This window comes from Carlito syrichta, unplaced genomic scaffold, assembly GCF_000164805.1.
Source record: "Carlito syrichta isolate Samal-C Ts95f unplaced genomic scaffold, Tarsius_syrichta-2.0.1 Scaffold309894, whole genome shotgun sequence".
In the NCBI taxonomy this organism is placed as follows: Eukaryota; Metazoa; Chordata; class Mammalia; order Primates; family Tarsiidae; genus Carlito; species Carlito syrichta.
Genome location: NW_007253990.1, coordinates 188014 through 206403, shown reverse-complemented (window position 1 = coordinate 206403; position 18390 = coordinate 188014). Strand labels below are relative to the sequence as shown.

Genomic DNA, 18390 nt, shown 5'->3' with positions numbered 1-18390 from the left:
GCTAAAAGGCATCTTTTATTATTTGTGGGACTCTTACTCCACCCCATAGCTCCTTAGCATCCATCTTGATTCATAGCAGTACTGCTTCCTTACCTACCTGTGATTCTTAGCAGCAGCCCCAGCTTCTTCCTTACAACTAGAAAAATAATTCACTTATTCATTCATACATATATCTAGTAAATATTTCATCAAAATTTTCTATATTCCAAATACCACACTAAGTGCTAGAGATGAAAATGATAGAATACAACGTATTTCTTATTGTCTAGGGTTTTAATGTAGAACATAGGTTAACCAATAATTGCATTTTAACTAATGATGAGGTTACCTTAGAGGCATGAACCAAGTGGTTGGTGAAGCTAGTAGGTAAAAATTTATTTTAGTATACAGGTTGTAGACCGAAATAGACTACAGAAAACACAGTTTTATTTACTTTTCATAATCTGAACTATTTTCTATTTTGAAGCCCCAACACAGTAGGTGGAAGAAAATTAGCCACAATAATTTGAGGTTCTTGCTTATGTTCAAATTTTGAGAATCTTGCAACATACCAAGAAATTGGGGCATGTAGTTGATGGACTTGGTCAGTGATGTCATCTGACATGAGGTTTCTATTGCTTTCATTGGTCTTTAGTAAATAGTACACATAGATTCTTATAGATTGTCCATCTTCTTTCCTTAATATTTCTTTAGGTCCTCAGATATTTTCAGCATTTCTGGACCTCTTTTGGGCATATGGGTCTTTGAATCATCCTAGATTTCTGTCTCTTACACTCTGCATTCAATCCATTGATAATTCTTGTCAATATCTTTGAAAATTTAACCAGAATTTTATCACTCATCATCTACAAAAACGTCACTTTTATTGATGTACATATGATACTGGTCAAAACATTAATGCACACACTTCAAAATATAGCCCTTCTCTCTGCCTTATTCTCATGCCAACCTAGCAGAACAGTAGATGGTCATTTAATTAAAATTTCTGAAAGTCTGAGCTTAATGCTCTTCCATGAAATTACACAGAAACATATTTTATTAATACATGAGTATCAACACCCTTGAATCCAGGAAACATCACAGTCTGTAACATCCTGGACTTCATATTATGCTTCCGAAACTTGGAAATCCAAACAGGAAGTTTAAAATTGGACACAGGAAAACTGTGCTGTAGGGACTAGTAATAAATCTTATTTATTGAATGTCAACATTTCACTACAGTAAACAGTAAAATATTCTTGCCTATTAAACCAGCAAATGTTTTTTAAGACATAAAACACACAGTGTTGTGCTGCTGTGTTACAGTGGACTAAGCATTGTTTTATAATGTTTGCATGAACTTTGTGCAAGTGAATTTTCCAGTATATTTTTGTCTTAAAATGTCCATAATATTCCATACCTAAAAATTTATTGCAAGGAAACTGTCAGAGACACAGGCTACATTTTATGTATAGGAACATTTATTGATGCATTAAGATAGTAAAAAAATAAGTAAAAATGTTCAGTGATGCAGAATATATAAAGTATTTATATCTAGTCCTGGGATGTTATACAACCTTTAAAATTCATGCATATAGCAACTCAGGTGGACAGTCATGCTGGATCAGGAAAGAAAGTTGGTTGCAGTGCTAAGAGTCTTACAAGGAGCAAACAGTGTAAATTATAAAAGAAATAGAGTATGATACAAAAACAAGAGACCAGAGACAAATCAAGCTATCTAGGGTTAATGTATCTAAATTGCAGAAATAAACTGGAAAGCAAGCAAACAATAAAAACAGCAACAAAGACTGGTTGGTCCATGTTAAGATTTGAGTGTGTCCCCAAGATTTCATATGTTGGAAACTTAATTTCCAAATTCATACATTGATTGAAGGTGGGACCTTTGAGAGGTAATTAGGTTTCGATGAGGTCATCAAGGTGGGTCCCCCTTGAGGCCTGGTGGCTTTTTAAAAAGAGGAAGAGACACTCAAGCTGGCATCGATGCTCTTGCCCTTTTGCCATGTGATGCCTTCTGCTGCATTAAGACACAGCACAAAATTTCCCACCAGAGCTGGTACCATGCTCTTAAACTTCTCAGCTTTCAGAACCATGAGCTAAATAAATGTCTTTTCTTTTGAAATTATCCATCCTGTGGTATTCTGTTATAGCAACACAAAATGGACTAAGACACTTGAACAAAAATTACTCTGTTTAGACACTGTTTTCAAAAAATATTAAGACCCTGCATTACCTACTGGCCCTTATGGTCTGATGAAAGTCTCATTCACCTTTTTTCCTCGATCCAGCTATGTTGAATTATTAGCAGTTTTCCTACTGTGTTTATTTACTCAACTTACTTTTTAATGTATAGAGAAATGTAGCTCTTCCTTACCTCTCCCTATGAACTTATGGTCACTACTATAATTTCTGTTTATTTCAGTCCCTTCTGTTTCCAGTACATCACACATGATTCCATTAAAGTTCTTAAATCATTTACCATTAAAAATATTGTATATGCACTATATATCTGGTATTGAGCAAAATCCTGAAGATATAACAATGAACACAATAGATATAAAACCAGATAATGCAAATTTTGAAGTCTAGAGGGGGAAATAAATAAATACATGGACAACTAAAATATAGTACTATGTTATAATTACTCTAAAAGGGATATTCACAGAGTTATTTTCTATTGAAGACAAACAATGTTAGCATCACCTAGAAGCTTGTTGGGAATGCAAAAAAAAAAAATAGATCTACTGAATCATAATCCGCATTTTTGCAAGATACTTAGTGTATTCATGTGACGTTCAAATTTGAGAAGCAATGGTGTGAATCACATGTGTGTTGGGACAACCTAGCCTGTGTAGTTAAGCGAGGCTAACCAAATAAAATTGCTAAAATGAGATCTGAGTAAATGAAATTTTTTTTCCAGAGGAGCTAATAATGAGAGCAAGAGAGTAGAGAGTAGGGTGAGGAGATGACAGTAAGTTAAAGAAATGTTCTGGGTTTAGTGAGCAGTTGTAGTGTTTCATCCGGTTGGCAGACTGAGTATAAGACTTGAGTACTGCAAAGTAGCAGAACTAAAAGGAAAAATAAAAAAAGAGAAAAGTATTAAAAATTCCACAAAACTTGCAAATTAGAAAAAAGCTATTTTAATTTTAATATCAACAAACAGTAAAATCTGTCTTGTATTACATTTGAGGCAGAATTCAGAAATCAGTAAACATTGTGATACTGTCTTGGAGAAGAGAATGAGTGAAGGCTTAGAGGTGAGCCACAGCATGCTATGTTCAGGGCACTGAAAAAGGGTTTAGTATGACTGAAGCAGAGAGGTGGAGATGCTTCTCCACAAAGGGTCACAAGATCAGATTCTTGACATTGGGAAGCCAAAGACTTGAAAGCAGGGTAATGTCCTGGTCAGATCTGTCTTCTTATAATGGTTGTTTATCAGAAGTGTGAGTTCCTTGAAGGTAGATACTATACCTTTTAACCTCGATGTCTGAAACATAGTATCTGACACATAATAGGCACTCAATAACAATTTAATAATTGTTATATTAAAGAAAACAATGATAATCATGATAAATAATAAGTATGGTTAATAATATTGAGTGCAAAGTATACTGTGCTAAGAACTTTCCATGGATTAATATTGAACCATCTTATTTAGTTTACAAAATAAATCTATAAAACGCTATAGCTATTTTCCCTACATTAAAAGAAAGAAACAGAAGTGGGGTAGTTACATAGCCCAGGGTTATAGTATTGGGGACAGAGCTGAGCTTTGGACCAATGCTGTCTCGTTACAAATACTTTGAGTTGAGCCAATGTTGGCTCTTGATGGATAAGTAGATACAGGGAAAGTATTCAACATATTTAAGCCCTGAGGCAGACCAATTCAAACACTTAACCGGTCAAAATGAGCACTGATCATTATGCCCTTTGTCTGTGTATCCACTCATTATTGGGCCTTGGCTGATGAATGATTTAAATGTCTGGAGTCTGCACTAAAAGAAGATCCCAGGGTTGTGCTATGTCCCATTTTAAGCAACTGAATGCAGTAAATTCATCTGCACATGTCTGTGAGCATGAACTAGTGCTCCTTAGACTGTAATCCTTAGCATGGGCAGCAAGGTGTTCACGTTTATAGTCCTGTAACAGCTTGGGCATCTGCTTTTGCTTTTGTATCTTGGAAGCTTCTATTTAGATTTTGCATTTTTTTTCCTAAAGAGTTCCACACCTTTTTTTGCACATTTATCCAGGACTATGAATATGTTTCCCCCATCCATTGAAGTACTTTCTTGTGGAAGACCATGTTTTTATTAGTCCAGAAGATACCTAAAAAAAGAGAACATATTTTCTCAAGTTTTTTGATGCGCTTAGGGGGAAAAATGCGTCTTTCCAGACTTTCCCAGAGTCTAGATTCTTGTGATATTAGAAGAATAAGAAAATAAACCAACAACAACAACTAAAAATTAAGGTTTCTATTCTGCACTAAGTCTAATGAAAATACTTACCTTATCCCTTTCTTCCATATAGCAGGCCTTTGCAAGGTGATGTCTTCCTGACATAGTTTCTTACTCCATGAAGCATGCTTAATTAGTTATTGTTCTTGGAAATTTGCCAGCTCACTCAGCTCAGCATTAGTTGTAAAAAGCTGTATTAATGGAAAGGCTGTAAACCACTGATGACTGTTCATAGCTTGAACAGAAGCTGTCTGTCAAACATGGTTTATTCTACACCACAGTGGTGTACGTACTGGTAGTAGTTTCTGGCCAGTTCAGAATAGCGTAGTATCTCAGTAAGCTGATAAGGGACACACAAGGGACTCACAAAGCTTTGTCATCTTTCTTTAGTCACTTTATCTTAAGTTGCCATATTTTGTGCCTATGCAGAGGTCAGTAACAGCTCCCATGATATTTAAGAATATCAAGGGAAAGGCCTGGGCTCTGAACAAGATAATCCTTGCACTAGCTTCAGTGACTGCAGTTACTTAGAAACCCTTTTCCTATCTTGGTTCTATGTTTTATGATGGCTGTGATACTGGCAAATGACAGCTGAGCAAACTCAGTTCCTAATGATCTATTAACATCCTTTCCCTGACCCTATGCAAAGTTGCCCCACAGGTGTCTGAAAGTCAAATTACTCTTGAATGAGAACTGAAATTGTAATTCATCTGCAGGAGTCTCTTTTTGGGAAAGTAAGAGTGAAGCTAGACTGAAAAGATATTGCCTATGTTATTTGGAGCACAAAGGGCTAGCAGGGCACAATTATGCAGGGTTCTCTCCTAGGAATTTGTTTTCCTGCTGAGTAATTGGCTCTCACCAGGCAGCTTCTGGCCTCCTTATAAAAGGCTCTCATTTTCAAATCTGTTAGTTCTTCCATTCCCAAATTTTCTGTGAGTTCTACTGGCAAAGGAGAACCTCTTTGCAAGGTAGGCAGGACTGATCAGGGACTGATGCCCCAACTTTAGTACAGGACCTTCTACATCTAAGTCTGTGAGGTTGAGACACTCTCAATCTCAATTTCTCTCTCTCACTCTCACTCTGTCTCTCTCTCTCTCACAGACTTCCTGCTTTCTGGGGTAACCCTTTCTGCAGGATCATATGACCTCAGGTCCAAGAATTCTTCTGTGCAGGAGGTCAGTGTTTTGGTGCATTGGAAATTTTCACAAATACATCAGATACTGTATTTTCTGCAGATAATTTACAAAATGAACATGGAACATTTCAGAGCAAATTGGTGAGCATGAACTCAAAGAACTCAGTAGTGTATATTCAACAGATTAATGTTCAAAACAGTTATTACAAACATAGACTACAGCCACGAGCATGTGTTTATTCATCCCACATTTAAAAATTAAATACTTCTAAAATAAAAAGTGTCAAGAGCAAAGCATTTGGAGTCAGAGAAAAGAATTCAATCCCTGGATCTCCTATTGGCTTGTTGGGAAATGTAAGAAAGTCATATGATTCCTCTGATCCTTGATTTTCTAATCGTAGCCTATTTTCTCATCTGTTAAAAGGAGTAATACCCAGTGATGGTCTTGTGATAGTGACGAATGTGAAGCATTGTCATGAGGACTATCTACCAGATGTTCCTGGTTACAGGAATATTTAAGTTATAGTCCCTGTCTTGGGAGAAATCTCAGTGGAGGAGAATGATACACTTAAGGATATCTTTTCAAGAATAGTTTAATATTTGGTCATTGGTTTTAGAGCAATACCTCTCAAGGGTGGTTTAAGAATCTTAGAATTATTATTATTTAAAAAAAATTCTATTCCTGCTCCCAAGGTTGCTATTAATAGAGCTATCCTACTATGTTTTCCTTTGATTATAGGAGTTGAAGAAAAATGCCATGAGCAGAGTGCAGTGGAAAAAGGGACTCAGAAATACAGGGAAGTACATCTGTTGGCACATATGAGACATTTCATACTTTGCCACCATTATTATTAGAAAAAATATGGCTAAATACTTAGATAATCTATTGAGTCTCTCTTTTATTTATTTTGCTGTCTATAATACAATTATCCTATTTTTTTTTATTGTAATAAGAACACAACATGAGATTTACCTACTTAAAAAAATTTACTTGCTCAGTACGGTATTGTTAACTATAGGTACAATGTTGCACAGCGGGTCTCTAGAACTTAGTCATTTTGCATAACTGGATCTTTACGAATTATATCCATTATACCTATATACTGTTAGGTGACCTGTATAACCTTGTATAACTGTTGAACAGCACTCCCCACTTCAGAGTTGTCACAAATATAAGTAGAATATGCAGTATTTGTCATTCTGTGATTGGCTTATTTCACTTAGCATAATGTCTTCTAGGTTCATTGATATTGTAGCATGTGTCAGAATTGTATTGCTTTTTAAGTCTGATTAATATTTTATTGTAGGTATAAATTTATCTATTCATTTGTTAATATATATTTAGGTTGCTTTGGTATCGTGGCTATTGTGAATAATTCTATGATGAACATGGGAGTGCAGGTTTCTCTTCAACTTACTGATTTCACTTTCTTTTGCTATGTACTCAAAAATGGGACTGCTGGAGCTGGGTATGGTGGCTCATACCTGTAGTCCTAACTATTCAGGAGGCCAAGGTGAGAGGACTGTCTGAACCCAGGAGTTAGAGACCAGCATATGCAGCATAGCTAGACCCAGTCTTTAAGAGGCTTCTTGTATTAAACATTTTCCTCTTTTCCTCTCCTTAAATACTTAAAGGAATGCCCTCTTGAACACACTTTCTGTAGCTATTCTCACCCAAGTCTAAGCTCCTGCCTAGTCATTCTGGGGTTGTAATGAAGGTCACCAATTTATCTTACACTCACATATTTTCTTTCCCAGAGTCATGTATAGACCTTTTTAAAGTACCAGTCTAATTCTAATGCTGTCCGTTGCACACACTGACACTTTGTAGGCATTAAAATACTTGTAGAGTAAATACATTTATGAATGAACACACATACATTTAAAAAACAAACATTCCTCCTGTAGGTAAATACAGTGTCAGAAAACTTAGGACAAGAACAAATATAGAGGGACTTCTTTAAGGCTACATATTTATATCTGGATGAATGCACATTCATATCTCTAAACAGAGAATGGCGTCTTCCCACGTTTCAGTCATTATATTCTTCTTTTTAAAAACATTTTTTATTTTAAAGATGTGGAGTATAATTCAGGGTTAGGTATACAAATGTTCATTATGCAGGTACCCTTGTTGATGAGGTGTGCCCCCATTTTCCTAGCAGTTTCACACTACTGCCAATCCCTTTCTTATGGTATTATGATAATTGTTCAAGGTCTGTTTATGAGTGAGAACAAGTGGTACTCAGTTCTTTTTTTCTGTGATAGACCACTTAGTATTATAGGCTCTAAGCCCATCCAACTTGCTGCAAAGTTCATAATTTTGTCCTTCTTTATGGCTGCGTAATATTCTATTGTGTGTATGTACCACATTTTTTAAAATCCAGTATTCTTTCAATGGGTAGCATGGTTGGTTCCATGTTTTTGCTATTGTGAATAATGCTGCAATAAACATTCATGTGTAGGTATCTTTTTCATAGAGTGATTTGAGTTCCTCTGGGTATATTCCCAGTAGGGAATTGCGGGGATGTATGGAAGGTCGATTTTTAGATCTTTTAGGAGTTTCCACACTGTTTTCCACAGAGGTTGTAGTAGTTTACATTCCCGCCAACAGTGTAGAAGTATTGCCTTTTCCCCGCATCCTCTCCAGCATCTGTGGTTTTTTGAGTTATTGATGATGGCCATCCTGACTGGAGTTAGGTGGTATCTCAGTGTGGTTTTAATTTGAGTTTCTTTGATGTCTAGTCAGGCTGAGCATTTTTTTCATATATCTGTTGACTACTCATATGTATACTTTTGAGAAGTGGCTATTCATATCTTTTGTCCACTTTATAATGGGGCTGTTTGTTTTTTTCTTTTTGGCATGTTTGAGTGCCTTGTAGATCCGGGATGTTAGGACTTTGTCAGATATACAGTTGGCAAATATTTTTTTCTGGTCTGTGGGCTGTCTCCCCACTCTCTTGATGGTTTTTTTTTTGGCTTGCAGAAGCTTGTCAGTTTGATGAGGTCCCAGTTGTCTATCTTATCTCTTATGGCATGAACACTTGGGGTTTTGGTCAGGAATTTGTTGCTAGTTCCAATTTCCATAAGGATGTCTCCTGCATTTTCTAAAGTTCTTATAGTTTCAGCTTTTATATATAGGTCTTTGATCCATTTAGAGTTGATTTTTGGTATGGTGAGAGGTGGGGGTTTTGTTTTAATCTTCTGCATGTGGTCAGCCACTGTATTATTATTATTATTATTTTTTGAGTTAGAGTCTCACTCCATTGCCCAGGCTGGAGTGCAGTGGCATGCTCACAGCCAACCCAGCATCGACCTGCTAGGCTTAGATGATCTTTCTGTCTCAGCCTTCCAAGTAACTGGAACTACAGGTGCGCGCTACCATGCCTGGCAATTAAAAAAAAATTTATTGTAGAGATGAGGTCTCGCCAAGTTTCCCAGGCTGTTCTCAAACCTGTGGACTCAGGCAATTCCCTCACCTCAACCTCCTAAAGTGCTGGGATTACAGGCTTGAGTCATCATGCCCAGCCTGCCAATGCATTCTTAATACCCTTTTGCAACAATGGAAAATCAAGAAACTTGCTCATGTAACTCTGCTACAATTATTATCCTTGAACTTCCAATAAGTTCTCTTATTTCTATTGAGGTTACTTTTAACCTATCTTTTTTTCAGGCAGAATTTCCCTTACACATAATCGGTTTCTCAACTACTACTTGTACAAACAAACTTTTTTTCTGCTATCACCCACTCTGGTATATTTGTATAGATTTGATTGGTTCTTTTTTGATATTTAGTTCTTTTTAAAATCAATAGTTGTTGTAAACTTACTCAACAGAAGTATTTTGCTAGAAAGTATTTAATATTATCTTACTCTTATTTTCTTTGGGTCACACAGACTTGTAAATTTTAATGGACTTCAGGGTTTTTGCCTTGGTAACTGGAAGTGAAGAAAAGCAGGGTGAATTACCTGTTGTGTTGCTTATAGTTGCCCCAAAATATCCTGTCTGCCAATGTACATAGGGTCATGGGACTAATGTCCTCTCTCATATATGTATATGTAAATATACTGAAGCCTAGATGTAGCAAATGGGAATCTTGATGAAACTCAGTTTTTTTCACAAAATTTAGTGCTCTGACTCTCCCCCAGCTCACCCAAGATCAAATCCTAGGAAACAGTATGTGGCTATGCACTTCCATTGAAGAGCAGGACCTGGTTCTCCGAATTGTATGATATGTAGAAGAGAGTGAAAATATTTTTCTTTCCTATTATTACAGGACGTGTTTGTTTCCGTCAAGGGAATCTGCTTGCTTCACTCAGCATGCCATCTTTCAACCAGAGTGTTTTCCGCCCTGCTGTCTTCTTCCTTACTGGCATCCCTGGTCTTGAAACCTCTCACATTTGGATCTCTATCCCGTTCTGTTGTCTCTATGCCATTGCTATCTCTGGTAATGGTATGATTCTGTTTGTCATCATCACTGAGTCGAGCCTCCATGAACCCATGTACTATTTCCTCTCCATGCTGTCCTTTACAGACTTAGGTCTGTGTCTTTCTACGCTGATCACCATGCTGGGTATTTTCTGGTTCAATGCTCGAGAAATTAGCTTTGATGCCTGCATTGGCCAAATGTTCTTTATTCATGGCTTCACATTCATGGAGTCTTCAGTACTTTTGGCGATGGCCTTTGACCGCTTCATTGCCATCTGTAACCCACTGAGATATGCCATGATACTAACCAATTTGCGGATCATCAAAGTGGGCTTTGCAATCATTATTAGGGGGACAACAGCTCTAGTGCCTTTACTCCTGCTTCTTAAGCGTCTGTCCTTTTGCCGCAGTCATGTGCTCCACCATTCTTACTGCTTCCACCCTGATGTGATGAAGCTTTCATGCACAGACACCAAAATCAACAGTGCATTTGGCCTGGCCATTGTTATCTCTACTGCTGGCTTCGACTCTATCTTGATCCTCCTCTCCTATGTTCTGATCATCCACTCTGTACTTTGCATTGCCTCTCCAGAAGAGCGAAAAAAAGCTTTTGGTACCTGCGTCTCCCACATCAGTGCTGTGGCCATCTTCTACATCCCCATGATCAGCTTGTCACTGGTGCACAGATTTGGGAAACACGCACCTCCCCTTGTGCACACACTCATTGCCAATGTTTATCTGCTCATTCCTCCTGTAATGAATCCCATAATCTACAGTGTGAAGACCAAACAAATTCGGAAGGCTGTGCTCAAAGTATTTCTTAGTAAGCTAATTTAGTTTCAAAGTATCCCATCTTTACTAAGTCTTCTCAGACTCATATTTGATCATTCTCTATTGTGAGTTACCACTATTTGTTGAAAAGATTGTTTAAACATGCTTCTCTCTATTTTGATGACCCACTAAATTACAATTTTCACAGTTCTAGACTGTGGATTTTGAGGGCAGGGATTATGTCTTGTGTATACCTGATTCTATCATGAATAGTGAACCTGGCACAATATAGGACCATGGTTAAAATATGTCTGCAAGCATGAACAAATAAAGTCATGCTTGAGGATCTAGGCAGCCTTATCACCCTTATGGTATGTGTGTGGGGGGGGGACCCAAAAACCCCCTGGATTTATTTATTAAAAATTGTATATTTATTCTTACATGCTTAAACTTCAGTCATCTTTGAAACACTCTCTGGTTGAAGCAATACAACTATCGAGATGCTTTTTCTACTGCTCAGAACAATTTTTGAACATGCCAATTTTGATGCCTTTTAGTGCTTCTGCTCTTTTTTGTTTCACTTCTTCCACATCAGCAAAACGTTTCCCTTTGAGGACTTTTTTCATTCGGGGAAACAGAAAAAAAAGTTGCTCTGGGTGAAACTGGATTAATAGGAAGGGTGGGGCATGGGGGTCATGCTTTTTTTGGTCAAAAACTGCTGAACATTCAGGAGTGTGGCAGTTGTGCTCCTAAATCACCCATCATGAAATAGGCAAGCACATTGAATCTCAAAAAAAAAAAAAAAAAAAAAAAATTCGCTGCCAAATGCAGCCTCTCATAAGAATGCTACCTTGTATACGGAATCCCATCGGTTCCATTTACCTAGTGGGGAAAGCCTGAACTACAAGGGGCCCATCCTCTGAAAAATAATTCTGTTTTTTTTTGTTTGGGTCCCTCCTCATATATACAAGGAATGTCTCATGTAATATAGAACAGTAGGAAAAGTCTAGGTTTCAGTAATTCTTGCAGTTTATTCGTAAGGACTTATTTCCCCCAAATAGATTGTTCAGAGCTGAAGAATATAAGTAGGTATAATAAACAAGAAGAAATATGCTTAAAAAGGGTCCTTAAGGTCACTTTGGTAAATGCATTAGTATTTTAATTATATAAGACCTAATTATTCATCTTCTAAATACGTATCTAACTATGTATTGTGATGTTCAACACATAATTATGCATGAGGTCTGACAATTAAGTTCATGAACTCATCCTAGAAAAAGTAGGTATGTATAACTACTCGTTGACTATCACTATGGTCACCTTTGAAGTACTCCCCTTAGGAAGCTATGCACCGATACCAGTGTCCAGTCCACCAGTCAAAGCAATTTTGAAAGTTTTTTTCTGGAACGGCCATCAGAGCTGTCGTCATATTACTCATGATATCCTGAATGCCATCAAATACCTTCCTTTCGATATCTTTTATATTTAGGTAAAGAAAACAGTCATTGGTGGCCAGATCAGGTGAGTAGGGAAGGTGTTCTAATACAGTTACTTGTACAGCACTGTCAAAATAAACCCACAGTGGCAAGTTCACGAACTTAATTGTCAGACCTCAACAAAAAACTGGATATTTGACAACTGGATATTTGACAACTGTTCTGATGTTCATTCCAGAAAAAGAGTTCAAAATTGCTTTGATGGGTGGATTAGGTGCTGGCATTGGTGCATAGCTTCATGGGGATTAGGTGCTGGCATTGGTGCATAGCTTCATGGGGTGGGGTGGGGGGTTCTTTGAAGGTGACTGTAGTGATATTCAGCAATTAGGTGTATAGCACTTTTTCAAGGATGCTTCATGAACCTAATTTTTGGACTTCGTATTGCAATAAAAATGTGAAAACCTCTTAAACAATTGTTTTAGAGGATTGGTTGAATAAAATTAAAATACAGCAAGTTAAATGCTGATACAAATATAAACTATATATTTTAAAATAAAAGATAGATTAGTATACAGGGTACTTATCACTGTTTGTGAATGTTTCATGTAAATATGCATGCATGCACATACATACTAAAGAGATATGAATAGTAGATATATCCCACATGCTAAAAGTACCTATCTTTTAATAACTGGATATTACTTTGTTTATATTTTCTTTATACTTTCTTGGATTTTATAAATGCTCAGGAATGATTTTTTTCTTTTTCAGGTAATGATATAATAAATTTTCACTTAATACTTTCCCAAAAATGCAGAAAAAGTTTTGTTCCTTACTTTCCATAGGATTTTCATTTCCATGGGTCTTCACAAATCTGGCCTCACACAGCCTACTTGCATATACTTATGAGACAGCATCCACCTTCCATTTGTATCCATCATTGTTCTCAATGTGGTACAGCACCAGTATTTTATAAAGTGTGGATTCCTCAACTCCACCCCAGAACTACTTAAAAATAAGTTCTTGTGATGAAACCCACACATTTGCATTTTAACAAGCATCTACAGATTATTATGCATGCTAGACTAATACTCTTCTGAGGTCTATCCACTGCTGAGGATAACATACATTTTTGAAAAGCACCACGAATATCTAGCCTCTAAGTTTTTGATCATTTTGTTCTCTCTAACTGAAATATTCACCTCCTTCTTTTTCTTGCTTATTTCTCTTTTTCTCTTTTATTATTTCAGGTGTCATTAATAAATCTTTGTATTATAGATAACAAGGTCTGTCTTTATCTACTGTTCTGAAACTTTTTAAATAGTCACTTATATGCTTATTGAATCAATTTGATTTTTATATAACTTTACACACGTGGGATCTGACAAATTCATGAACTTGTCACCATGTGCTTATGTTGGCAGCACTGTATAAATAACATGGTAAGGTTTCATAACCTTTTATACTGGTGTCTCACAGCTGTGTTTGTATTGACGTATGGTGGTGTCTTGCTGAGTGGCATTCATTATTCTTGTTGTGTGTTTTTGTGTGCAATCACCAGAATGTCAGAGCTTGAATTAGAGCAAAAACAAGTATTACATTTCTTGTTAAACTTGGCAAGAGTACCGGTGAAATCAGGAACAGATTAGTCCAGGATTATGGGGATAATGCAATGAAAAAAACGACCGAGTACAAATGGATTAAACGTCTTTCTGAGGGGAGAGAAAGCATCACTGGTGAAAAGAGGTCTGGACGGCCAGGAACGAGCAGAACTGATGAAAACATTGCAAAAATTCATTGACTTGCTTTCATCAAAATCATTGGTTGACTGCGAGAAGCACAGCAGATCAGATAAAAATCGATAGAGAAACAATAAAATCTTAACTGAAAATCTTGGCATGAGATAGGTGTGTGCAAGCATGATCCCGAAGGAGCTCACTGATGAACAAAAGCAAAGGAGAGTCAAAGTTTGCTAAGACATTTTGGAGAGGCTAGACGATGTTTTGGCCATGTTATCACTGGTGATGAAACACGAGTGTACCGAGACAATCCTGAAAGAAAGTGTCAGTGCCCAATGGAAGTCAGCCAATTCTTCACAACTAAAAAAGTCCTGTCAGTCTAAATCAAGAGTCCAAATGATGTTGCTAAGCTTTTTTGATATCAGAGGGTTTGTTAATTATTACTTTGTACCAACTGGACAAACAGTTAACCAAGTTTATTATTTGGGAGTGCTGAAAAGGTTATGTGCAAAAGTTAGACAAAAACGACCTGAACTTTTCATCAACAACTCATGGCTCTTGTATCACAATAATGCACCAGCTCACACAGCACTGTCTGTGAGGGAGTTTTTAGACAGTAAACAAATACCTGTTTTGGAATATCCTCCCTACTCGCCACCAATGATATTTTTCTTTACCTGGGGATAAAATATTGAAATTTTGATGACATTCAGGACATCAAGGTAATATGATGACATCACTGATGGCTATTCCAGAAAAAGAATTCCAAAATTGCCTTGATAGGTGGACTAGGCACTGGCATCAGTGCATAGCTTCCCAAAGGGAGTATTTTGAAGGTGACCATAGTGATGTTCAACAATGAACACTTTTTCTAACATGAGCTCACAAGCCTTATTGTCAGATCTTGTATTCTTTCATATTTTGAACATCTTCATTTTGGAAAACACTGTGAGAAGAACGAGGGATACAACAGTGAGCAAAGAAATCCTAGATTCCATTATTAAGGTGTTTATCATCTAGCTAAACATACTTAAATTGAAACAATATTTTAATTATTTGTTTCTTATGAATGATCTACTGAATACAAAACATTGTACCAGATGGTTAGGGTAGTCATAAATGGTGGTCTCTCTCTTTCCTAGGAAGAATCTGAACTAATGGGATAATCAGTGACCCAGGAAGCACTTAGCATGATAAGAACAATACAGCTTCTAGGAATTTATTGTTCAATAGAGAAAATATAATGTGCATTCATTTTTGAGTAATAAAAGCATAAACATAAATGAATTAAATGTCATGAATGGCCAGGAAAAGTTTTAAAAAAGAGGCATTTTGAAGGTACTCAAATTTTTTTTGTGCAGTTAGAAATAAATGTACTAGAGAATGTGCTTGTGAAAGTAACAATTTTGACTCATGCTATAGTCATGTGATTCATGAAGTATCAATTACAGATAATTTTTTGTAGTATAGTTATATGTGCAGTAATAGAATCCACGTTGAAGTATGCTTCTTTTCTCTCTTTATAAAGTGATGCCATTTACGTAAAACTACCTAAGTCATTTACTTACTTTTAATCTTACAGGTTATACTTTTCACTTTTCCTAATATCTGTGTTATGCTCTGAATTCAACGTCATCCTATCCAGAGGCCTACCCATTTTACTTTTATTTATAGGCCTTCTGAAACAATGCTTTTTAAAGACTGTCTAAACCAACGCTGAAAATCATAGTCTGGTTAATCTGAAGTAGAATTTGAAAGAGTAGGTGATGGACTGTATGAGTTCATCGAGGTTCTGTTTGAGAACGCTTTCTACACTGCTATTTCTGTATAACTAATACAGTGGCTTAGAAGGAAAATGTTGGGCAACCCCTTTGGGTCCCCTCCCACTATGGGAGCTTTTCTGTCCTCTCAATAAATCCTGTTTTCTCACTTAAAAAAAAAGGAAAATGTTATTTTTGTACCATTTAGGTTGATATTGAACCCAAGCAGGGAACTGCAATGCATCAGAGGCCCTCAAATAAGATGACTGACTTCCTCAGCTGCCTCACTTGGAACTATAGAAATGTATTTTTCTAGGAGGGAAAATATCAAATTCCATGCTGAGAAGTTCCTATAATGTCAGTTAGATTCAAATGCCTTAGGATGCCTAAAACATCTATGACATGAATCCCACCACTGTAATAAGTTTCATTTTTTGCCATGCACTTCCCCTATGGCATTCAGGGTTCCAGGTGAGCAGAGTATGCTATTAGTCACCTCTTGTTCTTCTTGTGCCCTGTGCTCGCTTGTCTTTTGACAGACCTGATACTGACTCCCGTGCAGAATAAATACAAGCTCTCTGTGCTTTCATCATAAACATGCCCTATTGTAATCATTGAGTTTTATGTCGTTTCCTCACTGAGTTGTGAGCCCTGGGAGGAATAAACTCTGTTCTACTCTCTATATTACTAGTCCCCAAACCTGGAATATAAAAGATACTTAAAGTGTTTTATGAAATAATAAATCAAGTTATTTGGGGGGAAGGGAAGGAAGCAAAAGCCGAGTTCTTTCTAAAAAATAAAATTCACCCACAGGATGCTGGAGAAAGATAAATTCATCAATGGGGTGTAGAAATAGAATGAGGATGAGGAGTGAGCTTGTATTTTTTGGGGGGAATTTTTTACTCACAAATTTCCTTTAACACAATTTTATCAACATGTAAGATCAAACAATTATAACACCAGTCCCTTCACGGAAGCTATAAAAGTAAATGTACATGGTGAAATCTGGGCTTTTAGCATAAGCATCACCCAAATAGTGTATATTATACCTACCCATTCCATAATTTCTCACTCTCACCTCCCTTACACCCTCCCAAGCTTCTGGGTTGACAATGACTATTATTCCACACAAAACTGCACTTGTACCCCTTAAATTTATGCAAAAAAAAATAGAAAAAAGAAAAAAAAAGTAAGTGTAATAAAGTAGAAGGAGAAAGAAGCCATATAATGGACACTTGGGACACTTCATACTCTGGGGGCCATACAAATCTCCATCAAGAGCTTTCTGACTAAGAGCTTTCAGGCAGCCTGAGACATGTCTCCTTATATATGTCACCTATGCTTGGGTAGCACACTTCCCCAGCTGCTCAGGCCCCATCCTGGAAAGAAGGGCAGGAAAGCACACATCTCTATACTCTAAGTAAGTACAACTGCTACATTCAGGGGAATCATTAGACTTTACACACACTGGTTTCCTTTAAGAATGAGGAAGATTTTATTGATTGCGGAAAGATCTAAAAAGTTCCTAAGGAAGATTGTGGAAATCTATTTCCTGAAGTCTCTATTTTCTGGGGCCATTCCATTTTAACCTAGGAAGTTCAGTTTGATCTATGAGTCATTTGTTCTGCTACTTAGAGTAGGTTGTCAACATGCCTATGCAATTGCAAGTTTCCAGGTTAACTTTGTCACATTGTATAACTATCACCTAAGATCAGTGGGCCACTATCACCACCATGTACTACCTCCACTATTCTCATTCTCTTCTTCTTTTGCCAATATCAAATGCCTCGCATGTCTCATACTTGTCAGCACATTAGAGGTTTCTAAGTACTATTCCATTTAATTCTTACAAATTAATGCCATTGGTGAGCTAATAGTTTCTCACTAATGGAATCTGATATACAGTGCTTATCTGGAGAACTCCAGCTAGTTGGTGGCAGAGACAGCATTTGAACTTGTGTTTGCCTGTCGTTATAACTATATCACTTACTCTGTAATTAGAGAAGTGAGATAAATCAACATAGCCCAGCACAGACCTTACAGCATGCTCTTATAGTGGGACTGGAGTATTATCTTCATATAATAATGAGATAATTATCAACAAATGGGAGAGCACATAAATTTAATTCTCTAATACTAGGATCGAATCTTCTATCAATAAAACCCCAAATATCCTTCTCTTTCTCTCTCTGTCACACACACACACACACACACACACACACACACACACACACACACTACTCAGTTTGTGGGAATGTTTGAGACGTTTGTGTGATTCTTTCAGTAGTCCCATGTATAATTTCAGGCAACACAGCATTATTTAGACAAGACTGGAATGTGTTTAGGTTGATCCTGAGATACATTCAGAATCCTTGGTTCACTTTACAATTCCTGAATTGAATTTATATCAACAAGTATATATTATATTCTCACACTGTTTCAGATATATTTCAAGGTATTGGGAACATAATAATGAATAAACAATGAATCACCTGCTAGTAGCTTAATTTATTTAGATAGGTATATTTTAAAATAATGCATAATCATATATTGGAATAGCCACTATTCTAGGTGTATAAATACAAAGGGATATAGTACAGTACTTTTTTCTGACTCGACTTAGAGTAAGTGTTGTCACAGAATGCTTCCTGCAACAAATTCATGTTGAAT

The 18390-nt window shown here is 36.7% G+C and overlaps 1 protein-coding gene across 1 annotated transcript; it reads left to right on the top strand.

Annotated features, from left to right (window-relative positions):
- The first annotated feature begins 9906 nt into the window (after window positions 1-9906).
- On the top strand, window positions 9907-10851 carry LOC103270676 (olfactory receptor 51F2-like). Its single transcript, XM_008068208.1, has one exon. The coding sequence runs from the start codon at window positions 9907-9909 to the stop codon at window positions 10849-10851; it is 945 nt and encodes a 314-aa protein (XP_008066399.1).
- Window positions 10852-18390: the final 7539 nt, after the last annotated feature.